The sequence below is a fragment of the Balearica regulorum genome, chromosome 2, assembly GCF_011004875.1.
Source record: "Balearica regulorum gibbericeps isolate bBalReg1 chromosome 2, bBalReg1.pri, whole genome shotgun sequence".
In the NCBI taxonomy this organism is placed as follows: Eukaryota; Metazoa; Chordata; class Aves; order Gruiformes; family Gruidae; genus Balearica; species Balearica regulorum.
Window position 1 is genome coordinate 14,766,494 of NC_046185.1, and position 27,395 is coordinate 14,793,888.

Sequence of the window (27,395 nt, forward strand, 5' to 3'; positions counted from 1 at the left end):
TAATGTAGACCAAAACTACTATGTTCTGATAATTTGTCCTGCAAAAATTGTCCCAATTTTTATGATGTGTAATGTCAGATTGGATGATCATTTTTGTTCCTTCCTATTTTTAAACCTAGGACTATTCCTATGATATCAAAGTTTTAGATAGAACTAGTAGCTAGATCATTAAGAGGTTGTCTACTCATTGCCTTAATGACTACAGCCTTTGAGATGTTTCTTAGTCCATCACAGTTTTGAGGTTAAACCTGACTTCACATCTGTGACTGTTGTCTGAAAACTAGAGTAAGAGGACTGCTGTTGTTCAGTTACTGAGATTCAAGTGCTACTTTTTATCCTAAGTTACACATCCTAGGGTTTGTACTGTTTGTTTATGGCAGGCACTCTATATTCTTTTTTTCATCACATACGCAGGAGTTTGCAAATACAATGTTCATTTATATAGGACACTGAATTGGATATCAGAGTTCTGAAATTTTGTTTGAGTCCTGATACTGAACCACTTGAGTCTATTAGTTCTATAATTCCTGTCTGTTTTGTGACTTGATTTTTTTTGTTGTTGTTGCTGTTGCTTGATAAGTTAAAAATTCAGAATCCTTATCGGAGGGGATTCTAATTGTTCTGAAGAGCTAGAAAGTAAAGTTTTTTGTCTTTTCTAAGAAATCAAGCTTTCACTGTTTGTTAGCATCATAGATTAGAGCATTAGTCCTAGAATGTTATCTAAACTCACTTTGAAATTTGAAAGGAAAAGTTTCAAATTTATTCACTGTCTGATATTGAAGAGCAAGTTTAAGAACATGTAGCTTCCTGCATGCTTTGGGGAAATGATAGGGGAAGAGACTTGGGTAAAAATCTCACATCTGTTTGTTTTTCAGTAAGAGAAGCACCATGGGCAAATGTTTTCCCTAAGTATTCGCTTTTGATTTTACTGAAACTTATGTTCATGTTCTCACACTTTGTTTTGGCTGGCTTGCTTGAATTTACAGTTTGCTGAATTGTTAACTTCTGGTGGAAGTGCTGTATGTATTTAACAGTGGCTGATACGAAATCACGGAGTCCTTCAGGTTGGAAAGGACCTATTGAGATCATGTAGTGTGACCCTCCTGCTCAAGCAGGGTCAGCTGGAGCACAGGGCTGTGTCCAATTGTGTTTTGAGTATCTCCAAGGATGGAAACTCTGCAGTGTCTGTGGGCAACCTGCTCCAGTGTTTGATGATCCTCAGAACAGAAAAGCATTTCCTTGTGTTCAGATGGAATTTCATGTATTTTAACTCGTGTCCACTGACAGGACCAGAAGCACAAACTGAAACGCAGGAAGTTCCCTCTGAACATCAGGAAACACCTTTTTACTGTCAGGGTGACTGAGCACTGGGACTATTTGCCTAGAGGGGTTATGGAGTCTCCATCCTTGGAGATACTCAAAAGCCATCTGGACATGGTCCTGCACTACCAACTCTTGGTGGCCCTGCTTGAGCCGAAGGGTCAAACCACGTGACCTCTGGAAGATGTGAGAAAGGAGCAGCATTTAAAATTTTCAGAGTGAGCACTCCTTATGTTAAGAAAGAGATTAGGAGAGATAACTATCATTTTGTGGAGAAAGTGAGTTTCTTTGTTTAGTATCCTAGTGGTATAGTGAAACATTATCCTTTTTTTATATTATCCTGTTTAAGAGCAGTGACTGAAATTTGGGGACAGTGCACGTAAAGTGAAATACTGTCTCACACAGGGCCACAGTGGCATGTCGTTCTCACTGCTGCAGGTTTTCACATTGCTATTCAAACTCAATAGAAAGTCTCTGTATTCCATAACTCCTGTGTTATTCATAGTTATGAAAGACAGAGGTCACCAAATATTCTTAATGAAAATCTAGTACGCCTCTTCTCTTTGTCCCAGAAGTCAGCGGCTACATGGGTTATAAAGTATTACGTGAGATGTGTATTTCTTCCATTGCAATACCTGGTCACAACTTGGTGTCAAGCTTGATGGCAGCTAAATTTTGATTATATACAGCATCTCTGCTCTTAAGGCAGGATTAAAAACAAATGCTAGAAATCTAAAAACTCTAGAATTAGTACCTAAAAAAAATAATTAATCAGTGGCTTTCCTCTGCTCTTCCTTACAAAGAACTGCTTCTAGACACAGCAATGGTTTGTAGTAGTCTTTGTAACTAATCAGTCGTCGTTCTGCTGATCGTGTCTTCAAAGTTCTTGTTTGTTTTTGGAAGTTTAGCGATGATGTCCTTTGTACCCTTGCAGCTGAACTAGGAATAGAAATGACTTTGAACAGGGCACAGATTAGTTATCAGGTTTTGTTTCTAATGTTACAGGGATAGTTACCTTTTGCATGGTTTTCTTCGGTAGTCTATTGATGTAGTAAATGTGAAATTAAGATGGTTCTTGGCAACCTGTTTGTTTAAAAGAATTTGATTTATATCTTTACTCTTTCCTGTGGTGTGTAGCTAGTAAAAAATTCGTTTAAGTTTCATGGTTTTATATACAAACATTTTCTTGATTTTGATAATGCTTTTAGTTTTCTTAAATGTTAATTTCTAAAGGAATACGTAAAGTATGTAGAAAAAGTTGTTAATGGACTCTTTCATACCTTTTTTTATAAAAGTTAAAATATTTTAAAGATTTCTTACTCCCTTAGCAGCAGAATTCAATAAAAAAGGAAAATTCTATGTTTAAAGCCACTGTAATTATTTCTTTGGGAAGATTTGCTACAGCATCCATGACTTGAGAGGGTACGTTCGCCGATATGAGGTGAAGATCATGTGAAGTGGTTAATTATCACAGAATGGTTTGGGTTGGAAGGGACCTTAAAGCTCATCTAGTTCCAACCCCCCTGCCATGGGCAGGGACACCTTCCACTAGACCAGGTGGCCCAAAGCCCCGTCCAACCTGGCCTTGGACAATTCCAGGGATGGGGCATCCACAACTTCTCTGGGCAACCTGTTCCAGTGCCTCACCACCCTCACAGAGAAGAATTTCTTCCTAACATCTAGTCTAAATCTACCTTCCTTCAGCTTAAGCCCCTTACCCCTTGTCCTATCACTCCATGCCCTTCTCCAGATTTCTTGGAGGCCCCCCTTCAGGTACTGGAAGGCTGCTCTAAGGTCTCCCCAGAGCCTTCTCTTCTCCAGGCTGAACAATCCCAACTCTCTCAGCCTGTCTTCATAGGAGAGGTGCTGCAGCCCTTTGATCAGCTTCGTGGCCCTCCTCTGGACTCCCTCTAACAAGTCCATGTCCTTCTTGAACTGTGGAGCCCAGAGCTAGATGCAGTACTCCAGGTGGGGTCTCACAAGAGTGGAGTAGAGGGGCAGGATCACCTCAGCCCAGAGCTAGATGCAGTACTCCAGGTGGGGTCTCACAAGAGTGGAGTAGAGGGGCAGGATCACCTCCCTCGACCTGCTGGTCACGCCTCTTTTGATGCAGCCCAGGACACAGTTGGCTTTCTGGGCTGCAGGCACAAGTTGCTGGGTCTTGTTGAGCTTTTCGTCCACCAACACCCCCAAGTCCTTCTCCTCAGGGCTGCTCTCAGTCCATTCTCTGCCCAGCTTGTAGTTGTGCTTGGGATTTCCCTGACCCATGTGCAGGACCTTGCACTTGGCCTTGCTGAACTTCATGCGGTTAATTGTTTCTTCGTTTACAAATTTTGGCATGCAAAAAAACATAATTAAAAGAGGGTTGAGAAGGTCAAGATTAAAGAGAGCTTTATCTATGAAATATAGGCAGTGCCATCTGAAATTGTTTCTGTCTGACCATAATGTTCTCTGCTATTTCTTGGGTGAGATCTTCTGATAGATCAGCTCTTTGTGTTCCGAATTTGAACATTCAACTTGTTTTCAGTTCAAGTAATACTTTTAGGTGTTATCATCTACTGATGCAAAAATCATTGACATGTGGTCTCTGTCATTTCACATTTTCGGTATTGTAGAAGGTGAAACAATTTTTTTGTCTTGTATATTGTCACTTCTGCTGAATGACAAAAACCCCCTTACTAAAAAGGTAATTAAAAACTGGTGAATTTTGTAGGAAATGTTAGAAACCTTTAATTGGTGCATCAAACGTATTTTCAGCTTTGATGCTATTGCCATTTTATCCGTCAGTCCCAAACCATAATTTCAGGTAACAACTGGAAGAATTTTTAAAGTTTTATCTAGAAATAAAGTCAGTCTTCCAATCTTGTAATTTCCTCTTGAGGCTTCAGGACATCATAGCTTTTTCATATCAAAATAGATGGATGAAGTTATGTAGCACAGTGACTTCCTCCCTGACTGAGCAAACGTCTGAGCAGTGCTTTAAGGTATAAAACAATTCACATAGTTTTACCATGTGTACACAAGGTGGCAGAGAATCCCATTTTGCTCATAATTTTAAGGGAGAGTTTGAAATCTGCAAATAGTGTTGCAGAATGTCTGACTTAAGGCTGTTGTTGTTGAGTATTATAGCCACCTCTGTCCTTCTCATCCTCCCTCTTCCATGTAAATTGTTGCTTTTTAATTTCTGTCAGTATAAGGTAAGTGGGATTTATTTTTCTGGGCTACAGTATGCAGAAATCCCACGGTGTATCTTTTGACTACTGAGACAACTGCTTGTATCTCAGCCCCTTTTATGTTAAAACAAGTAAAGGAGATCTCTGTTTTTTTAATCCTACAGGTAAGACTGTAAACTGTTAAATAGCTGCAGCAAAAATTTGGAGTTTTGATGCAGTGGTTTGAACTGTGATAAGTGAAGTTTGTGATGATCCTGCTGTTGCCTGGTTATGTGCTTCCAATGTTTGTGTGACAACACAAATGGTGCAGGGTTGAGAAGCTGTTGCATTTAGTTATTTCTGTTGTGTTTCTGATACGTTTTTTGTATAGCTAGCTAATGTGCACATAATGCTTTCCTGCGCATAGGTACTCTATTCAGTGTAATTTTAACCTTCAGCAGTGTATACCTACCTGTTCATTCACTAGTTCAGCTTTTTTTTTTTTAATGTAAAACCTGTAGTTTTTAAACTTGAAAAATATGACGATATGTTGATATCCTCCAACTTCACTGTTGCTCTGTTGCTTTAGTTACAAGCAGCAGTACTCTGTGAGGTAGCCTTCACAGCGTCTTGCACTATTCTGTCTTCTGAGAAGTCAGTGATCAAGCCTCCAGCCTCTGCACAAAAAAGAAAAAATACTGGTGGAGTGAGCATGTGTTATTTTGCTGCAATAAGTAGCCTTCATTTCCACTGGTATGATGCTTATCTACCAAATTCATGATAGACTTTGTTAGAAATAGAGTTGTAGAGAGCTTCTGAAGAAAAAGATGGCAAAGCCCTTGACCTTGGGCAAGAATGAAAATTAGGTTTTTCGGTGTGCCAAAGATTCAGATTGTTGCCTTATTAATAAATTACCTATATCTGTACATATTGTATATCTATAAAATACACTATATATAACATATGCTATATCATATTTTGGAGTTGGACTCCAAAACCAACTGCTAATTTTAAGTAGAATAGTAAATAAATTACAGGTAATGAAGAGCAATGAATTACATGTGGATCAGATAACTTTTTTGCCAAGTTGATGTTAAATACTGTAGGAAGAAAGTGGTTTATAGATTCTGTGTTTGGGCTGTGTAACAGTTAAGTAGCACTGCTGCAGCTAGTAGTGAGTAGCTATGGAAAATTGACATGGAGGTATTTGGAATCAATGAGTACCTTGAAAAAGAAGTCTCTACAGGATTGCTTGTTTCTAGTCAGTCAACAGGCATGCACTGGGGCTGTAATTAAGTGTTTTGAGTGAATTCTGATAATAAAATGTATCTCTACCAGGAAAAACCATGAATGCATGTTACTTTTTCATTGTCAATGTACACTTAGCATTAGGAAAATTTATCTTTGCTCCTTGGGCTGTAACTTTTGGCATACACTCTGTTTTTATTAAAATGGCCATATCCACTTTATTGAGAATAGTTCAACCTATGAAAAAATTAATCTGTGGTACTAAGCCTTTAATGGATTCCTTTAACAATGAATCACCCATTTGAATTGGAACACTTCACAAAAATAGAAATGTCGGAATAGACTGTTTTCCATAAAATGTTAATCCCTGTGGAGTCTACCTTTCTTGCTATAAAATCATAATCTTTTCCTGTCTGTGAACCCATTGATGTTAAAATGTAACCACAAGCTCATCGCGATTCTCAAACGTGGAACAAATTCTCGGTGATGTATACGAAAGGGATCCATTATCAGAACTGTGAATTTTCAGAACAGGTTTAGGTTAAAATGAAAAACTTTGAGACTTTACAATCTACCAGAATGTTACTGATGTTTTCTGTTGCTAGTTTCTTTAATTACTCAGATAGTTTTTAGTCATGCAGTCTTTTTTTTAAAGAGAGTTTTTCCAATGGTATTTGCAGAGAGAGAGTTGAAAGCAACATCAGTTGGGCTGGTTATGAACCCATCGACAATCTCCCATGCCTCAGTGGTAGCACTTCTTTGAGCCCTCAGTATGTCAGATCAGGGGGCTAAAGCAACTGAAAGCTCTGTGCAGAAAAAAAAAGACTACTTGCTTTTTTCCATTGGCACTTTCAGCTGCATCACCACAGGGTCGGATGAACAGTAGTCTTAATGAGTGAGGGAGCAGGAATTTGTGGCTGAGACTAGGAGACAGCACATCAGCTGGAGTTTAAGTTGCTTTGAATTGTTCTGGAACCATAGCTGAAGTTATAGAATATTCCAGTGTACAAATTCAACCTTGTGCTTTTAAAACTTGTTGGCATTATATCCTATCTTTAGGTACACTTCAGCTATGAAAACGGAAAAAATGATTATATATTAAAACTTGGGATTTGCTCATATGCTCCCATTTACTATTCATGTCCTATTTTCAGATGCTTCCAAGCAAAGTAGACGAGTTTACTGCTCCTAACATTCTCAGTCTTGGTAGTGGTGCCAGGGAATTTGTACACTATTATTGCCAAAGATCAAGAACTGCGTGAAAATATGCTCTCAATATATTTCAATGTTTTAGCAAATTTTTTAAAATGTGGAAGGCAGGAATATAAGCATGGTGTTTGACATACCTAGACTTCTAGGATGATCCTGGCATGGTTAATTACCCTTCATTCTTCCAAGTAAGGTACTGCAATTTGGGTTGAATGCTGTTTTCTCTGTGGGTGGTGAATAGAGAATGGTTAGATGAAAGTAAAATCCTGAAATGAGATCATGTCTGCTTTGTGTGAGCTTCGGATTCCATGGAAGAGTGGAGTCCACAGCCAAACGTTAATGTACTCCGTTGTGGTGCAGCAACGCTGCAGATAGCTTTATGCTTGATTGTGGCTCTGCTCCCACAGTGGTTGGATTCATCAGTGGTACACACCTAAATGCTCAAAATTCTAGAAAAAGAGGTGGTCAGTATTCAAACGCTTTCTGTTCAGGTATGGAATTGTGCAAGCTTTTGAAGAACTCTGTGTACTAGAGGATTAGAATTAAGAAAGGTGATGCTTCCATGTTTTACAGAGCTAAAAAATCCATTTTGAAAAAAGTATAAAAGCTGTAGTGTAGAGATGCAAACCCAAGGTTATTTTTGAACTTGATTGGTCCTCCAATATCTGAACATAATCACATTAAATAATAACATCCTGCTTATAATCACTGTAACAGCAGACGCACGGATTTTCCTGCACATTTCAGTAGAAAACAGTTAATGTGAGCCATAACTGAAGTGATGGTATTACTTTGGAATGAAGCGTGCAGTCAGTTAACAGCTATTACACAGTAGCTTAAACAGCTGAAACTTGATTACAGAAATTTGTGTCTGCATCCTAAATTGTGTCAAGGGACTAAAAAGTATAATATGTATCTCTGTGGTTTAGTGTATTAAAATCAAAACTCTATCATCTATTATTTTACGTCATATTTAAAAGAACACGAAGTAAAGCTATTCCTATCAAGCTAAGAGGGGGAAAAATACCATTGTCAAGCTAAAATCTTACTACATTTGGAAAAGCAACATAAAACTGCAATATATGAGGAGGCAGATCTTCAAGACAGATGTTTAGTATAAACATACAATCTTAATCCGAAATTTTCCAAAACAAGAATTTTTAATTGCTATTCCCATAAGCATAAATATTACTTTTATTGGGAAGTAGAGAATACTGAGCATTTCTCATTTAATTTACTGGTGATTATTACTGCTTAAGTCTTTTTGATTATAGATCACTTCTATAAGAGCCTAGTTTTAAATTCTGGGTTTTGAAATCTAATCTTAACTCCTCATTTTTCCCTTTACTCCTTTAAAAACACAACAAAGTACTTGGTTGAACATGCACCATGAAATTCAGTATAGAAGTCCTATAACTTCAAAAGTTCATTTTTGTAGTTCAGCATGTACTTTAAGAATTAACTGGGTATTTCTGACAGGAGGAATCTCAACTATTTTTCCAATGCCTACGCTGCCGCAGTCAGTGCTGTGGACCCAGATGCTGGAAATGGAGAACTCTGCATTAAGGTTCCCTCGGAGTTGTGGAAACACGTTGACGGTAAAATAAAGAGACCATACTGAAAGCTTTATTTAAGGTGCCATAGATTTGTTAGCTATGAGTTTGCATAGGAAGATAGTGTATTTAAATAAATAGAAATAGCATTACATTATGAAATGGTGGTTACTGTTCCCTTTTACCTCACCTGTACCTTTCCAGTTGAAATCTGAAAAACACCTTCACGCTTCCTGGTAATATAGAGAAGTGGTTGTGAGGTTTCTCAGCATCCTTTCCAAACAAACTCTTGGGTGGTCATGAGGCCAGAAGTATACATGAGGATGTGGGTGTAATGGGGTATGTTGGGTGCCAAATTAGAAGTGTAGCTACTTACAATGTACATGAGCCAACAAATAAAAGAATTTACAAGGATATGCCTATATACATGTTGTTTAAAAAGCTATATTAATTTTTTCCCATCTTACTTTGAAGAATGGTTGGTTTAAAACTGATTCTGTAGTGAAGAGTAAACTACTTTATAAACTGGTGTACTAAATCCTGCAACACTAGATCCTGGAACAAGTAACTTTTTTAATAAATTACCCTCCAGCATTGATTATTTTCTTACATGGATTTTATTAGTTTCTTGTACTGGTTTTCTTATATGGTTGTATCAGTTTTTCCCATGGATTTAACAGACCTGTGAGAGACAAAAAACAACTGTATCATGAAGCTGACTCACACAGTGTTGTTAGATATACCTTAATGGGAAAGACACTTTTTTTATTTTAAGTTCCTGTTGTGTTGCTTGCAAGCCTAGAAGGGAAAATATTCAAACAGGTGTAATTTTTCTTTTCAAAGTTTGAATGCCAAAATATGGTGAGACTTGTTGGATAAATTTCACCATATGCCTGAATTTCTTTTCTTGCCAGCCTATTCATAGGTGAGATTTCTGTGAAACTAAACCAAAGCAAAGATACTTCAGCTAGAGGAAAAGCTTTAACTATAATAAGAGGTTTTAAGAAGCTGCAAATGACAATAACATGTCTTTTAAGAATGTGCCTGTAACATGCAGGTTTTGTAGAATATTGTTTTGGCAAGGTACAAAGGAGATTGTGGTTAGGGTACAATCACTGTGTAAAGATTCTTTACCATTGGGGAGTTGGAAGATGAAATATAACTCCAAATGCAGCTTTCGTTAATTAATAAAGATTCTTATAAATTCATATCCTGTAAGTTAAGCTTAAGACTTCTCAGTTTTGAAAGGTTTTGAGCTGTGCTTTGTGAGTGGACTTGGAGGTCCATGTGAATGAAGTAAACACATAATCGTGAAAGACAAAAGAGTCCAAAACTGGATGATTATTCTGAAATAACTTTCCTGTAAGTTGTATATATTTACTCTAATTTTTGTCTTGGTGCTGCAGAGTTAAAGGTCCTGAAGGTGCATATAAACTTTTCTCTGGACCAGCCAAAAGGAGGCCTTCATTTTGTGGTACCCAACATGGAGGGCAGCATGGCAGAAAGAGGGGCTCATGTCTTTTCATGTGGTTATCAAAATTCTACAAGGTAAGAAAACTATCTTTGAATGTTAGATGTATTTCCTATTTAATCTCAAAGTGTAGGAAATACAAGAATTCAAAGAAATTAAGTTTGAAAAATCTGAAAATTTGTGCTTGAAAGGAGCTTACTGACATGAAGTAGCATCTAATGGTTAGTAAATAGGATTTCTAGTCTTTATAGCTCAGCTGGAGGTAATGACAAAGAAACTTGTAGTGTTTTATAAAATTAATGTATAGTAGGAGTCAGTATGTCAACATTCAAAGTATTTAAGAATATAGTTTGGAACCTGAGAGAAAAATTATCTATGAAAACAAAAATAATTATTAACCATTTTTCCCGCAATCCTAACTTCCCCAGATTTTGGTTTCCTTGTGTTGATTCATATTCTGAGTTGTGTACCTGGAAACTTGAGTATACTGTGGATGCTGCAATGGTGGCTGTTTCAAACGGTGATTTGGTGGAAACTGTATATACCCACGATATGAGGAAGAAGACTTTTCATTACATGCTGACTATTCCAACTGCAGCTTCTAACATCTCCTTGGCGATAGGACCTTTTGAAATCCTTGTTGATCCATACATGCATGAGGTAATGATCTTCATAGAAGCCTCCTTTTTAAATTTTTTTGGTAAAGAATTAGTGACGTTTTTGTTACAACGAGTATATATTGGTCAAATACAGGTATGTCTAGATATGACCTCCCTTAGTACAGTTATATGATAAAACTTGTCTAGTAATGCCTGTATTTAAATTGATCCCCCAAGTAAAGCCTTTGAATGAGCAATAATTCCATTTGTGCCTGAATTTATGGGACTGATTTAGTTGGAGTTGGTAATAACATACTCACTTGTGAAAGATAATAGCTGTTATCATAAAATAAAATAATCAGTTGTTGATATCTGAAAAACCCAAACTGATAAATTTCTGTAGAGTTTGACTTCTATAGAGCCAACCTGACATTTGGTTCCTATGTCACTGCTGAAGTCAGTGTCATTGGCTGCATCATAAGTTTCTGGAAAAAACTGTCATATCAAAGATTACTTGTAGTTTTAGCTGTAATAAACAGTAGCACTGCTTGATTGATTTGAAAATAGCTAATTCTTTAGTACATAAAAGAAAAATATTATCTCCAAAAGACATTGGATTGCAAAATCAAAGAAAAATGTCGTATGTTTTTAAAGGTTAGATATTGCTAGGTAGACACTGTTATTGTACATTGTCTGCTAAAAATTATTTTCCTGTTCTTGCTCTCACGATTAAGCTGGACATCCTGGTGCACTTTTCTGCCGTGATAGTCATTACCACAGCTTGAAAATGCTTTTTTCTGTTAAATTCACAGCAGCTATTTTTGTTGGGTTGTGGAGGTTTTCTTCTGTTATGTAACATACTCAATATTTATGGATTTAAATATATTCATCAGTCTTGTACCAAATTTTCCTTTGTTTATAGGTGACTCACTTTTGCTTACCACAACTTCTCCCATTGCTCAAACATACCACGTCATACCTTCATGAGGTGTTTGAATTTTATGAGGAAATTCTTACCTGCCGCTATCCATACTCCTGTTTCAAGACTGTGTTTATAGATGAAGCTTATGTTGAAGTAGCTGCTTACGCATCCATGAGTATTTTCAGGTTAGTATTTGAGAAAATTACACCTTCTAAATCCACAGGCGTAGAAGCTGTAGATCCAAGACTATTGAGAAATATGTGAAGCTTTCAATATTTTTATAGCCTGAATTTTGGGCTCTCTAGTTTGAAAAGGCTTTTGTTGACATTGCAGGCTTCTAACACCATTTCCAATTTTATCTGCTATAAAGATGTTGGAGTTATATCTTCTTTAAGAAAAAATTTGCAGTGGTTTTCCTTCTGATTTAGAAAAAAACATGCATGAAATATTTAAGATCAAATTAATGCAGAAGTTTGATTGTTTTATTTTTCTTCAGCTGGGATAGGGTACCAGCAATCCAAAAGAGTTTCACCAGTTAAAACAAACTACTTTGGGTCTACACAGAGTTTTGTATGTAGATAATAATAGCAGGAAATCTGCCTGGATTAAGGTTATTTTAAAAAAAAAAAAAGTTACTGTCTCATTGGAAAACAAGTGTATTAATTATTTTATTTGTTTTGGCTTTTAAAGCAAGATCTCTATTTTGTTTCTTTGGAGCTTGTGCTCATATTGTGTTATTTTCTTTTTATGGGGGTCCAGCACAAATCTTTTACACAGCGCAATGATTATAGATGAAACTCCACTGACAAGGAGGTGCTTAGCACAGGCCCTGGCCCAGCAGTTCTTCGGATGTTTTATATCCAGGATGTCTTGGTAAGTATTTTACCATTATGTTCTCTAGAAAAGGTGGAAAATCTAGAAAACTCAAATCTGAATTTGCATGTTGAATTTTATCAGAAGAATAAGAGAAACAGTAACTGTAGAAGAAAGAGGAAAAATAAGAATAATAAAACCAGCTCAATAAGTGAAAATCCATGAGATTTATTTTTTTGTTGTTTGAGACGGGACTGCGAGGTATAAAGGTACCAAAGACTGTAGAGACTGAACATGTCTTCTCTCAGAAATGGTTGCTGTTGAATGCTGTAGTGTGCTTTGGCACCTGGAAATTTAGAGGGGAGACTCTCTTGTATCATCAGTAAATTTCTGTCATGTATATTGGATGAAGAAGTGTAGCCTGCATAGGAAGTACTTGCAGAGCACAGAACGAGTAAATTACAAAGAAGTTCAGGGAGGGGAATGCAGAAAATAGTGGGTAAATTCCTTGGGGTGGTAAGCTGCCTATAACTCCATCCCTCAGGAAATCTCCCCCAACTGGCTCTTGCAGTTCTGATCAGTGGTTATACTGTATATATCAGGGACAAGGAGCCCATTACATTTTTCATGGCAAAAGTGTATGTCCCAGAGTATCCCTTGCCTAAAGAAAAAAACACCAACATCTTTTAAAATTGGTGTTTGTACTATTACAAGTTTTCTTGCTCTCTTCCTTATTTCTAGTCTCCTTCCATTGTGAAGATATTTTTTTCTTCCCTCATAATGATTCCCTTTGTATCTTTATTTTATTCACTTCTTCATACTCTGTATGTCAATCTAATGTTTAGAATTCTATTTCATGATCATTTTGTGGGTTTTGTCTGTATTTTTGTCTGTTAGGACATAACTCTCAAAAGAGGTGTTTAAATGGGTTTCCACCAAATTGTGAGATGGGTATTTTGTCTACTTGCTGTCCAAATCTTTTGCATTGCATTGAGATGTTTATCAAGTAATTAAGATACAGATTAGCAGTTGTTTTAACTTTAGTGTCCATTTCCTCTGTTTTATTGTTACTGTTTCAGCTAAAATAGTTCGCTTTTATATTTTAATCTGGGCTTCTGTGGTAAAAGTTCAGTTTTCACTGGCTTTTCAGTTTCATCTGTCCTGTCCAGGTGCCAAGTTACATAAATTGGTTCACAGCTCATCAGACTCCTATTGACTTAGAGAAGTTATATAACCTGCTGAAATTTGTGGCTATTTTGAGATGGTCAAAAATATCACTCCTTACAAAATACCTTCTGAAGTGCTATAATTCATGCTTCTTTCTTATTATAGGTCAGATGAATGGGTGCTAAAGGGAATCTCTGGTTATATTTATGGCCTTTGGATGAAAAAAACCTTTGGTGTTAATGAGTATCGCCACTGGATTAAACAGGTAGCAACATAATAGCGGTATTTTCTATGTCTTTCAGACATTTTGCATTAAAGATGCCATATAAACCTAGAATATAATACAGTTTTGCACTGCAATCTAAAGAAATGTGTAATAGTGACAAAACTGAGAGCTCAAATATTTTTACCATTTGCTGCAAGGAAAAACACCAAATGTATTAACTGAAGTACGTTTCTGTGACTGCATTATGAATAATAATTTGTATTGTCTCTCTGTGCAATTAGTTTTCCTCTTTTTGTTTGGACTTTTGCACAGTAACAGAGAGAAAAAGTTTTTTAAAAAAAGTACTTTTTTAAGCACTTAGAATATGAGATTCATAAGGAGATCTATTTAGTGAATTTGTTATACGGTGATGGCCATCCATATAGCTCAGAAGCGCTTCAACGTTAGCTTGGATCAATAGTAGATCAGGTATCTTTCAATATTTAACTACTAAATGAAATAATAAAACAGTAAAAAAATCCCTGTTGAAGGGATTTCCTTTCTTGGAAAAGAAATTTCTGTCTATACATTTCCAAATGTAATGCTCTGAGACAGGTACTCTAATGATAGCAGCAATGACTCTTTGTTCTTTACCAGTTACATTCATTCACAGAAAGATGTATATCTTCTTCCTCTCGCTTTCATCACATTCTCTTACCCTTCCTTTTCCAAAAACTAGATTCCTAACCCCATGGGCTCTGTTTACATCCCTTACTTGGGGACCCAACACCATATCCTTATCTGCCTCACGTACATTCAGCTCACTGGTCTTGTGCTGTCTGTGATAAGGTTGCAGGTGCTATAGAGAACAGCAGGACTGGATGAAGGTGTGTCTGAGAGTTCACTGCTGCATGCGGCAGAAGTTGCTTCTGGATATTAGTTGCTCAGGTTCTTCCCTAGGAGTTAGTTAAGTGGTCCCACACTTAGTTCTCCTAGGAGGCGCTGCTGTCACAGCCTCCAGTTCTGCCCTTACTGCTTTGAATGTATTAGCAGTATATGAAAGTGTGTAAATTGATATGAATCAATAAATATCAATACATACTGACCTTTAGAAATTCCTTAACTAATGTTGGGTTGCAGACAGACATCAATTCACTTTTCCTGTGCACAAGCTGACCTGATTTGATCCAAAAGCCCAGAGGCTCCGTGCATCCTTGGCATACACTACCTCCGGAGAGGGTATTTCAAAGACCCAAGAGGGTACCAGTGGGCTTTTGGTATAGCTGCCTTGGAGATGGAGGAAACTGAACCAGTGATTGAATAGGTGATAGTGAACCCATGCAGACATCCCGCCTTGAAACATGCTTGTTAACATGGGCACAGCACCACACAAATTCAAACTCGTGTTCCAGTTCAGAGCCAGCTTCTGTCTGGCTTGTGCATGGGTCAAGGTGAGCTTTTGTACGCTGCAGTCTACTCTAGATACACCCAATATTACTTTCCACTGCAAGGAAAGGGTGATCACCTTCATATCTTTTGATCAGAGAACTTGTTGATTGAACAATAATACTCTTTAGATAATATTATAGTAAATATTGTGGGTTGACCCACAATCCAAACCCAGAGCAAGTGTTAACAGCTCATTTCTACTGTTTATTGTTGTTTGCCATGCCGAGGAACATCCCTGATTTTAAAATGCTCTTAACATTTGTAAACAAATTTAATTAAGAAGTATGGCTTGAACAATGATATGGAAAGCTTTCCTGTCATCTTTAAATAATTTCTCTACTTTCCAAAATTATGTTTGCTTACATCTGTTGTGCTTTTCAGGAGTTAGATCAAATAGTGGCATATGAACTGAAGACTGGTGGAGTTTTACTGCATCCAATATTCGGAGGAGGAAAAGAGAAAGACAAGTATGTTTATTTAAGCCACAAGTCATTACAGGGTATGTTTTTATGGGACCATTAATAGATGCCTTGGATGTGTTGTGTAGCACGAGGCCAAAGGCTTGAAGAACTTCAGCTGCCCAAGGCATGTATTACCAGTCTCATAAAGTACATCTTCAGTATATTGTATCATTGTTGTTTTATTTTTCTTTCACTTTAAATCTTGAAGGGAATGAAGTATAATGAATGTTTTTAATGCTGTTACAAAACTACTTTTTAGTAAGAGGATGAGAGAGGATATGGAGCCAGATTTTTGATCTGAGCTATTTCTGGAGTGGTTAGTAATCTTTAGGTTTTTTACAGTATCATCAGTTTTCTTTTTCCTTGCTCTTTTTCTTTCCACTGTCAGTTACCACCTTGCAATCTTGTACTGAGATTTCTTATCATTTGGGGGGAAAAAAGTATTAGATCAGTCATCTGTGAAGTACAATTAGTAACTGTGGACTGGCTGGGTTTGTATTTTCCTAATAATTGTGGTTTCAATATTGTTAGCTTATTGTTACCTCTTTTGTGATGCTCCTGGACTACCCACTGAGTAGTACTAATCACTGGAGGTAGAAAGTATTACCAGAAGACAGATCAGTAAGTTGATCCAGGTTTCAATGACAACCTTTAGCTGGGTTTTTCTTTTTTTGGATAAATTAACTGAGTTAAAACACAGCCTCACAAAGAGTTACTCTTTGGAAATTCATGCGTGGCATGTGCAAAACTGTGAGGTTGAACGTGTGCAGGTGGAGTGAGAGAACATGTGAATTTCTTAAGTCTTTACTGCAGCAGAAGCCCTGTATTATGAAAATACAAGCAAAATTGTCTGCCACAGTGGTTCTCTTGCATTTGAGTATGTGCAAATCCAGGTTTTGTTCATTTAAAATTAAAACTCTGGATTCAGAACTGAATCAAGTACACAAGTAACCCATTTAAAATTTGAATAGTGATCTCTCTTTGAGACATGAAAAAGAAGAAAGTGTTTTCTGAAATCAGGAATAGGATATATTGGTGAGTTTCTCAGCCAGGTGAATCCTCAACAACTGTCCTGTTTTCTGGATGTTGACAATCACAGATGCAACTTGTGTATGTGTGTATGTGCTAAGCCGTTACTCAGTTTTGCTTGTCTGCTCATGATGGATTTTGATTTATTCACTGTCCTGTTCTTTCAAGTAGTGAAGCAGACCGAGTACCTAGATGCTTTTGGTACATATACCTCTGAAAAGCAAGTTACAGCTAGCAGCAGTTACATTAGGCATCCTTTTGGTGCTGGTGTCTTTAATAAAGAAAATCTAGGGTACTGAATTAGGTCTTGGCTGTCTTTTCAATTGGCAACATACTCCCCTATACAGAGAAACTAAATTCAGGTGATTAGAATCAGATGAAATTAAACAAAAAGGGTACATCTTAAAAAAAAAAGGGGAATTGACTAAAAGTCTCTTTGTATCTGTTAATTTTCTTAGTTTTATTGTATGTGTTCTTGATTTGAACACGAATAATTGAAAAAATCCTGTTCTAATGCTCTTAAATGTATTCTCCTTCTATGTGGTGTATCCCTGTTGGACACTGTTTCTACATCTGTTTCACTACTTCATTGTTTTATGGCTTGTTAATAATCGTAATGTCACATATATAAATTACAACTTGCTGTTTCTTGTAGATTGCTAAGTTCCCTTATATGCAAATTAAGTATTTGTTCCTGACTTTGGGAAATTATTTGTATTTAGGGAGGTATTTTCATAATGATGAAACATTTCTCTCAAATAGATTTTTTGCTATGTTGTGGTTGTTATGATATGGTTTCCTGCCAAGCGTATTTGCATTACAACAGTCCCAATTAGTAATATGAAGAAAAAATTAGATTAATTAATAACCTCATTTTCCAACTAAATCAGAAGCTGAATATGGAAATAAACCACTGGGAAAAATTAACTTCTTTCAGATACATGAATTAATTTCAGTGCAAAACACATAGGTCTCACAGATTCTTCCTGTTTATGTCTAGTGAAACAGAAACATACTTTCCAGGACATTTATTTTAAAACAAAAAATCAGAGAGCTTGGGAAAATGAAAGACAGGAAACTGCAGGTTATCTGCTGCAGGGATGGAAGTTTCAAAACAAAGCTTTATGTTTGTTACATTTTCATTTGTGTCTCTTCTCTCAGATTTTGGTTCTCTTCAGTCTTTGATTGTGCTGGTGCCACCCCATTGTAAAAATTAAAAACATCAAGAAATGCATGTAGATATATTTCAAACAGAGGAAGCATATTGACAGGTTTACATTGAATGATGGGAGTGTGTTTGAGAGTATGAACATTATAAATTCCCATGAAAGAGCTAGTTTGGTTTTCACTTTGACAAAGGTTCTAGGCCCATATTTCTAATTGTAATTCTCATTTGGAACCAATTCAATAAATGTTTTAGAAGTATAATGATTGAAGAAAAATACAATCAGAAGAAATGTACTAATATTGAATGAAATACAAACAGTAACTGTCAAATGCAAACTTGTCTGTTTTGATTTGCAGTTTAATAATGTCACTAGTACCAAAATCAATCAACCCTTAGTAAATTTAAGAAGGCCAAGGATGTGGGTCCTGGCTTGGTTGTAATTCTCAAGAAAAGAATTTTACCAAAGTCAATCAACTGTATAATTTGATGCTGGATAAATAGTTTTATGCTGCGACCAAATTATTATATAATGTCTGAGCCACAACCTCAGTTTCCTCCTTGCATTTCAGTTTTTTCATGGTTGCTAACCCTTTCCCACCTCAGAATAGAGAACTATCCAAAATAACAGGACAATTTTGATAAGGAGAACTTTAGCAATTGCCAATCAACTAGAAACAGCAAGTAGTAAACCTAAGTTCCTTCTTATTCATACGCTCTGTATACCTGAGAAGGGTAGACTTGCTTAAATTTAGAAATACTTTTCTTTTTGTATCTTCTTAAGATGTTTAAGCAGACATTCATGAGGAAAGTCAAGGGAGTCTCCCAGTAAATAGGAGGATGGAAAAAAATATTTAGGTGCTGCAGCTACCTTAGTTCTTGCCATCTCCTGAAGGCTTAAGAGCTGCAGATAAGGAGCTAACTGCTGGTCCTGTCCTGGTAGAACACTTCTTGCTGGCATACATCTTTCAACTGGATGGGAAGACTGGTCAAAGTTAAAATGGCTTGTTTAATAGGTCTTTGAAGGTTCTGGAAGCCCAGTCTTATTCTGAGGTAGTTGGTATGAAAGATCAGGCTTATAGCGCTTATCTTTGATCATTACAATTCGTGAATTATTTCATTCTGTCTTGCAGTGTCATCTTCTAAAGCCGTTGGACAAATCAGGTGCCTGGTCCATCTGGAAACGGTTTAGTTAGGTTATCTGTAAGCAAGAATCACAGGGGACGAATCCAATTTAGAGTCGAGAAATTTTAAGTAGCTGGCATTTTCTGTGGTGCAATGGCCAATTTGTGATTCTCCACCAACCAGCATAAACTGAGTCTGGATTCTCACTTCTTAAGAAGTTGGCCTGACATGGTGTGGGTCCAGCTTCGTAAGATGTTTGTTATTCATCCATGGAAAACTCAAATGTGCTGTGAAAAGAACTAAAAGAAAAAACATAGCACAACAAAATACAGTTGCCACAGACTTGGTTCATAAATGAAATAAAGTCAGACTTCTCATTATCTCCACTTCTCAAATAATTGAAAAGGGGCAAAAAGATTTTTATTTTTCTCAAGAATTACAGTATTATGGCTACTTTTTCTACTTTGAAACTGGGCTATAGGTCAGAACATTTGTGTTCTGAAATGTGAAACTTGATGGAGAACATTCATTTTGAAGCTCATTAAAATTAAGTCTTTTGGTATTTTCTTGCTGGACAGCCACTAAGGCTATCCAGAAATCAGTTCTGTTTTTAAAAGATTCAGGGTTTCACCATTTGTTTGTCTTCTGATACGGAATGAAATTAAACCATTTAAAATATTTTGCTTATAGACATGCAGGGTATGTGTGAAGGAGCACCACAGATAGTTCAAGTTATGGAAACACTGTGGAAGCTGTAACATGATGCTCTGCCTAGTCTTCCTTGGCACGGTGTCTGATTTAGAAGACATCAGTTTGCCAGAGTATTGAAAGCATAAATTTGTGAACTAAAATAAAACCCAAGCAGTTCCTTTGGCTCATCACATGAAAGTCTGCTGTGACTTTTAAAACTCTTACTTTTCTTTAATTGCAACAATTCTTTATTTAAATATAAAATATTTACTATGTACAGGCGCTTTTACGTGGAAGTGGAGCAGGGGGAATGTCAATTCATGAGTAATTTCCAGACTCAAGTCACAGATTCCTTGCTTTGGTTGCTGCTGCTACTGCTGTCTTCACAGTAACACACAGCATGTATTTACCTGTCATTTCTCTCTGTATAGTCCTTGCTGTATGCCAGGTACATATACCCATGTCACTTTTCTGTACAAGCGTGTGCTCATTTTAAGCATGTCATAATTTATAACTTTAATGCAGTAGAAGAGATCCTAAATAATTGTTGTGCAGCTATAATCTTGTTGCTAAGGTTTATTTTAAGTTTCATTCCATAAAATGCCAAATAGAGAGCTGTTGGGGGTTTTTTATTGTTTTTCAGCCCTGCATCACATTTACATTTTTCTATCAAACACCCTCATACACTGTCCTGGGAATATTATACTATGTTCCAGTGTAAAGCACATCTTGTTATGAGACTGATTGAGAACAGGATTAGCATGGAGTTCATGTTACAGGTAAGTAGTTAAATGATTATGTGGAATATAGACAACTTTTTGTCTTTACTTGCATTTTTATTCATTAAATGGCATTTAAGAAAACAGAACAGATCATCATAGGATTCCATTTGTATTTTCAGTTTTTAGCAGGATAGAACCAACATAAAATCTAGTTCATTTGTGTTAGGATAAGGTTAGCCATTACTCTTCTAGATAACTTGTAATACTTATATATATTGCATATTCTCTTTAATGTTAAGGTATTTCATTGCTTGGGGTTATTGTGATCAATTGTTAACACTGAGGACCTGCTTTACTGACCCTAACTGGTGTTGCTGTGAGCTCATCTACTCGGATTATAAAGAAGGCTCTGCTGTATAAAATTTTCAGTGCTGCAGAGAGCATGGAACTTTATAGTAGAAGAAGCAGTTGAATAGAAGATTGTAATTTTATTCTGGAATGCTAAACTTCTGCAGAGTTGTAGTTTTTCTTCTTTACTAAATATATTCTGTGACATGTCTGAAAAAGGATAGGGTGCTAGAAACAAACACCCAGTTAGAAACTGAGTGATACCTTTTCCCATCAACTTTTTTGGGGGGTTGTTTGTTTGTTTTATTTTTTTTGAAGGATAACATGTATGTGCTTGTGCTAGAGCTGTTAGAAACAGTTGTCAGGTTGAAAATACTGCAGATGCATAATTTTTAAAGCTTTCCTTACATACATTTTAATTATTCTTTGCAATTAAAAAAAAAAAACTTGATGACTGTTTTATTTCTAACAAGCAGATATAGTCAGTGATCTGGTTTACTGTCGATAATTTTTGAAAGCTGATGGTCTTTTAATGGATTTTGTGTAGGTATATGGAACTTTGAGGAAGTTGGTTCTTTGAAAAGGCTCGGGTGGAAAGAATTGATTTAAAAACAACCCCCTTAGCCTCTGCATTATAATTTGGTACATAAAGGCCACAGCTCCTTGCAGTGACTAACCTCACAAATTACCTGGGTTTGAAGTATAGAGGTGCTTAGAACTACAAAATGGATGCCAAGAAGTGTTTCTATGTTTCACTTTGAATTCAACTCTGTTAAAAAGCTGCATGATAAGTTGTACCTGTAGCAGTGATGAGCAAAGACGACATTTTTAATTTAGTTTTGTTACCATTAAACGTTTCTCATGTTAAGAAGCTGGGGTTTCAGAGCTCTTCTCAGCATTGTGGATGGTTTGCCTTAACTAAAAATACATTCATGTCTGCAAATCACAGTTTCTGATATGCACAAGCAAATAATTTTCTGAAATGTCTTTATTTTGAAAGACTTTTTTGAGGCCAGTTATCAGAGAATGAGTTTATTGGCCTCTTAGTTGCAATTCCGCTGCAACTAAACAGAAAAACTTATTTTATATATTGAAGTATTTAGTGAAAGTAATAATTTTTTTATCACTTTAGGTTTTCAACAAATTGTTGAGTCTGGCCAGCACTGCTTCATCTCAGAAGTTCCAGTCACACATGTGGAGTCAGATGTTGGTTTCCACATCTGGGTTTTTGAAATCTATCTCAAATGTCTCTGGCAAAGACATCCAACCTTTAATAAAGCAGTGGGTGTATCCTTTTTATTCTTGGTCTGGATTGTTAATATGGAGAATGAATTAGTTTTTTAATTGGCACTATTAAAGGAATGTGAAGAGAGGTATGAAATATCTTTGCTTAAAACACTTAAATACATTATTCTTTGAATTAGAAATAGATGTGAGCCACAGGTTCACACTCCTTTCGTAGTCATTTATAGTATACTAACTTTTTTGGATGTTCTTTACAAGAAGGGATTTCATGATTTTAAGTTTTACTTTGAAAAAAAAAAAGCACAAGAACTCTGCTGGAATTTAAGGCCAAATTATACTAAAGGGATTCCAGAGGACACTGCCCATAGAAATATGCTGAAGTCTGACATGGAAAATGCTATAGTCTGGTGCATTTTAGGATGTGATTTCCAGTAAATCACCATGAAATAAGTAACCTAAAGTGCAGATTGATAGTTTAAAATACACTAAAATGTAATAGCTTGGTAGCTTGTGTTAATATTACAATTTCAGGTAAAATAAACCTCTGTGTGTTGATTCTTCAAATTTCAGTGATAATAGTCAAGAAATAGGATTTCTTATTTTGGATTGATATGAGAATAAATTTGAATTTGGTCTATTTAACAGGTTTAATTGGTAACTTTAATGCAACTGCAGGCTAAAATCACACATGACTGCAGCAAAATGATTCCTTACTCTTCTAACAGAAAACAAAAGTAGGTATTTATATTTAGACGTTATTTATTTGAGTTTACTGAATAATGTTGGTGCATCTCAATATCTAACTAAAAAACACTGTACAATTAATATTTATAGAGTAAGATGAGGAGTTAGTATTTTATCTGCATCAAAAGTATTCACAAAGTATTCTAATTTCCATACTTAGCTGTGCCAAGCACTTGAGGAAAATAGGGGTTCTATCCATACATAGATTCACACTGCAGCTATACCTAAATGTCAGCATTGCTATCTGAGCCAGGTTTGTTCTGTAAGCAAGGAAATATTGTAGCTCTCAGATTTGGGGATTTTTCAGCTTCTCTGGACTTTGGCACCAAGTCTGATCCTGTTAACTGTAACTTACGTTTAATCCTATGGTTGCAACCTTCCTGCCATGCTTCAAACACTGTTGCACCTGTGATGGTAGATTTTCCACCTTGTAAAATGCCTTAGGCTGTACTCGATGACGAAGTCACAGACCTTTATGAAGGCAGCCACTGCAAGCAGAAGCAGTCTGAGGTATCTAGCCAAATAAGAAATGAAATATCTTTGCTTAATATCTCCATTTTAGGAGAAAAGTTAATCATGTACAATAAGAAGCCTCTTTGTCAGCTCCTGCCTTAAATGTCAGGACATGAAAGAACAGATTTTCCTTCCCTGCTGTTGTCTCATATTGTCAGAGACTTGTTGGGAGCATGCACTAGACTAAAACACTTCATTCTAGTGTTTTAACTTTACTATAAATGAACTGTATTCACACATGTGAATGCTTACAATGACCCGGTTGGAAAAAATGCAATAAAATAACTTAGTTAAATGTAGCATGGGTAGAAAAGTGAAGCTAATTTCTGCATTTTCCCCTGAGTTTTATTTAACTGAAATGTATAGTAAAACAAATCATATTGAAATTACTGAATTCTTACTCAATTACTTTCTCTGAGAGCATGCCAAGGGCAATGGATATGGTGGGGTCCAGTATAGTTTTTCATGATGACTTTTTGCTTACTAGATAATTTTCATTGTATTTCAGTTTTTCTTCGTATGGTACATGATTGTATCTTAAAGAACTATTCAGAGAAAAAAAAAATCTTTAAAATTTAATGAATGAACATAAGTGTTTTCTTGCCCTGATATTCTGAGGATAAGAAATTCTGGCAATAAAGAAATATAAAGCAAGTGTAAAGAGCAAAAACATTGAGAATTATGTTTGCTTATAACTACTGCATTGTACACTAGAATTCCTATACTGCTTATTAGAGATCAGAGTGGAGTGGTAAAATTTTATGGCAGCTTTGCATTTAATAGAAAACGGAATGTATTGGAATTGGAAATAAAACAAGACTACACATCTCCTGGTACTCAGAAATATGTGGTAAGGTCAATTTTCTATATTTTAGCTACACGTACAAGTGTGATGCATACATTAATAAGCATAATTTTAATGGTAATAACAAAATCTTGTGAACTTGAAGGGTCCTCTTAAAGTGACAGTGCAAGAACTTGATGGATCATTCAACCATACATTGCAGATTGAAGAAAACAGTCTTAAACATGATATACCCTGCCATTCTAAAAGCAGAAGGTAAGAATTAAAATATAAACTGTAAGTATTTTTAGTATGGCTATATGAAAACATACAGTGCATTGATGATAAGTACATGCTTTTTAATTTTTGTGTTTATGTTTTGTTAATCTTACTGAATAAGATTTACTTGTGATGTAAGGGGAGAAAATAGAATTTACTACTGTTTATGGACAGCCAGAAACCTTACATTTTATAGGCAGGTCTTAATTATAAGTAGAGGTCTTACATTTTATAAAAGTTTTATGAAGAGCCTATTTATATAGAATGAGTTGAATGAAGACTAATTAGAATCAAATTATTCCAAATGCATTTAATGGGAAGGACAAATTAGAGGGAAGACAAATGTAGGTCAAAGGAGTACCTGAAGTGAAGATACATGAATGAAGCACTTGCATAGTTTTCCTTTTCTGTTAAGAATGCCAGGGCTCTTCACTAAACCTAATGAGCAAGAAAAGTAACATGCTTCGCAAATAGATTCTCTCAGTTTCCTAATGCATTTTAATAAGTACTTTGACCTCTACTTCTCGAAGTTGTACGCTTATGTGTAATTGTAAAAATAGTGGGAGTCAAGTTTAAACCAATGTAAAGTATTGGTGATTATTTGAACGAAACTGATACACAGCTCAACTTCATGAATATTTTTTGCTGGAGAAAACATTATTTTTCAGTGTCGTGAAATACACAGAGCCCTTTTGCAGGCTTAAGCTTTGTTTCTAAACATATCTTTGGTAGTATGGTAATTTTCTAAATACCTATTTTTTTTCAATTTTCTCTTTTTTAATAGAAATAAGAAGAAAAAGATTCCACTGATGAATGGAGAAGAGGTGGACATGGACCTTTCTGCTATGGAGTAAGTTAGCTTGTTGGAGTTGCTCAGTGTGAGACTAAGCTGTGTTCCCCTTGTCTAAAGCATGCTGTTTTGAAGGATTTGATAGTAATGCTGTATTTCATTACATGACTGGCAAATTTCAAGACTATACCACATTTCTTTACCTTCTTAGAGACTTTTCTTCTGTAGCTGGGAAAACACGGGTGAAATGTAAAATATATGGGTTAACTACAATAATCAGTTTTTAAAAAAAAAACAGGTATGATAAGCTGATAGAATAAATTACTTGATTCTTTCTTACATATTTCTAATGATATCTTTCAGCTGACTTTATAGGTAAAATGTAAACAAGAATTGGCTTGAAACAAAGTAAGCAATTTTTGTTGGACCTGGATGAAGAGCATTTAACTAGCACTAAGATAGACAAGTTCCTGAAATCTGTGGTTAATTCCAAAATAATCCTTTTAGATTGAAAATAAGTGATGAAATGCTTCATACTGAAATTCATACTGGCATTAATTTCAATTGGAACTGTTTAGCTCTTTGGAAGCAAATTCTTGCTCAGTGTAAGTACCCACTGTACCATCCTTGAGTTGGAGCCAGTGGTGTGCTCAGAAATATGGTGTTGGTACCTTGTGCTGGCTGAGGGCAGTAAATAATCTGCTTTTGAAAACTAATGGTGTCTCCTTGAAGAAGGGTAGATTGCTTGTTGCCTTAAAAGTGCTGGAGAGTCTCATAAATTGAACCTTCTCAAAAGTATGATGATAAATAATTTTATAAGGGATATTTTCATTGAACAATTAATTGTTATAATTTCTATATGATAGTTGACATAAGAAGAAATGTATTTAAGAGCAGTTAGCATAAATATTTGTGAGTAGTTCTGATCAGTTATGTTGAGCTAGCTATTGCATTACCCTGAGCTGAAACCTTAATGACCTTCTTAGAACTACCTTTGAACTGGAATATGATTTTGTGCAAGTCACGCTTTGTTTACCTGCTAATCTGCAATGCTGTCGTTCTTTTGTCCAGTTTGGACTCGTGCGCTCCAAGCATACATGATAACGTTCGTTCTTTTCTATTCTTCTAAACCCTGTGTATGCACTCTTCTTTTCACTATCCTTTCTTCTCTAGCTACTATCTTGAGAGTAATTCTAGATATTCTACAAATGTATATAGAAATACACATCATATTTGTAATGATGCTCTTTTCATCATTCCAAACTCTCCTAATTCCATATCTGTATTTTGCTGTTATCAATTTTATGTGCAAAACTGAGTAAGAGAGTTTATTATGTAGTTTGTGCTTGTTGCTGTGTGAGTACTAAAATATGAAATGCTCGTTTGGGTGGAAGACAGCTGAGTAATTTTATCTTTAGGAGTAAAACTTTAATCCTGTCTGATACTTTCACTTTTATTGTCATTTGATGTGGCAGTTCTGTATGTTTGCATGGTTACCCTTGTCAGCTTTCAGCCTCATAGCATGTGTGTATTTGTAAAGCGCTTTCATATCTGTTGATAAAAAATAGCATATAAAGAACCTGGGTGTTTACCATCGGATTTTCTTTGTTGGATTTTTTTTTTTTTGTAGTTTTAAACTGTAGAAGATAATAAAGTGCTGCTTGCCTATGAAAGTTATGGTGTCTGAGGAAGTAGAATTAAATATATTGAGGTTACACAGTAGTTTACCATGAACTCAGGTCTGTAGGTTAAAAATACTAAACCATTGTATTAACTTTGACGTATTAGAGGTTTGCATAGTTTGCCCTGTGAAGCTACAGAATTGCCATCCTAGAAGCAGGAGACTAACTTAGATTCATTTATGGTTCTTTGACTCTAAATACTTTACAAATAACTCATAACAACTTAGAACATCTTTTGAATTTCTATAGTCTTGAAATGTTGTAAGCTATTAATGTTTTTCATGTCTGTCTTAGTGCTGATTCCCCTTTGCTCTGGATAAGAATAGACCCTGATATGTCAGTACTGAGGAAGGTAGAATTTGAACAATCTGATTTCATGTGGCAGTATCAGCTTCGATATGAGAGGGATGTGGTTGCACAAGAAGAAGCCATTCTGGCGTTGGAAAAGTTCCCTACTCCAGCATCACGGCTTGCACTGACTGATATACTAGAACAGGAACAATGTTTCTACCGAGTGAGAATGCTGGCCTGCTTCTGCCTTGCAAAGGTGAGGTTGTGTGGATGGGAGTAAGGGAAGAAAATCACTAGACATTGTAAATGTTTGAAAATGCGTCAAAACTCATTGCAGTTCTGAAACTGGCTTGATATTTAGCCTCCTAAAAGTGTTTGCCAAGTATTTTTAACATGACTGATTTGAAAGGAAAGCTGTA

The 27,395-nt window shown here is 36.0% G+C and overlaps 1 protein-coding gene across 5 annotated transcripts in view; it reads left to right on the forward strand.

Annotated features, from left to right (window-relative positions):
• The window catches only part of TAF2 (TATA-box binding protein associated factor 2), a 63,184-nt gene that overhangs the window by 3,353 nt on the left and 32,436 nt on the right, over positions 1–27,395 (forward strand). For 3 of the 5 annotated variants that reach the window (XR_012833730.1, XM_075743428.1, XM_010308194.2), the window contains exons 4-16: positions 8,409–8,527; positions 9,889–10,030; positions 10,382–10,613; positions 11,475–11,659; positions 12,234–12,347; positions 13,620–13,719; positions 15,490–15,575; positions 20,222–20,357; positions 21,781–21,935; positions 23,886–24,000; positions 24,101–24,210; positions 24,998–25,063; positions 26,980–27,232. Coding sequence is in view for 4 of the 5 variants with exons in the window: in XM_075743428.1 (XP_075599543.1) it covers positions 8,409–8,527; positions 9,889–10,030; positions 10,382–10,613; positions 11,475–11,659; positions 12,234–12,347; positions 13,620–13,719; positions 15,490–15,575; positions 20,222–20,357; positions 21,781–21,935; positions 23,886–24,000; positions 24,101–24,210; positions 24,998–25,063; positions 26,980–27,232 (1,813 nt within the window). In the remaining variant the exon portion in view is untranslated. The remainder of the gene's footprint in view (positions 1–8,408; positions 8,528–9,888; positions 10,031–10,381; positions 10,614–11,474; positions 11,660–12,233; positions 12,348–13,619; positions 13,720–15,489; positions 15,576–20,221; positions 20,358–21,780; positions 21,936–23,885; positions 24,001–24,100; positions 24,211–24,997; positions 25,064–26,979; positions 27,233–27,395) is intronic. The other 2 variants (XM_075743429.1, XM_075743430.1) reach the window with 1 other exon arrangement.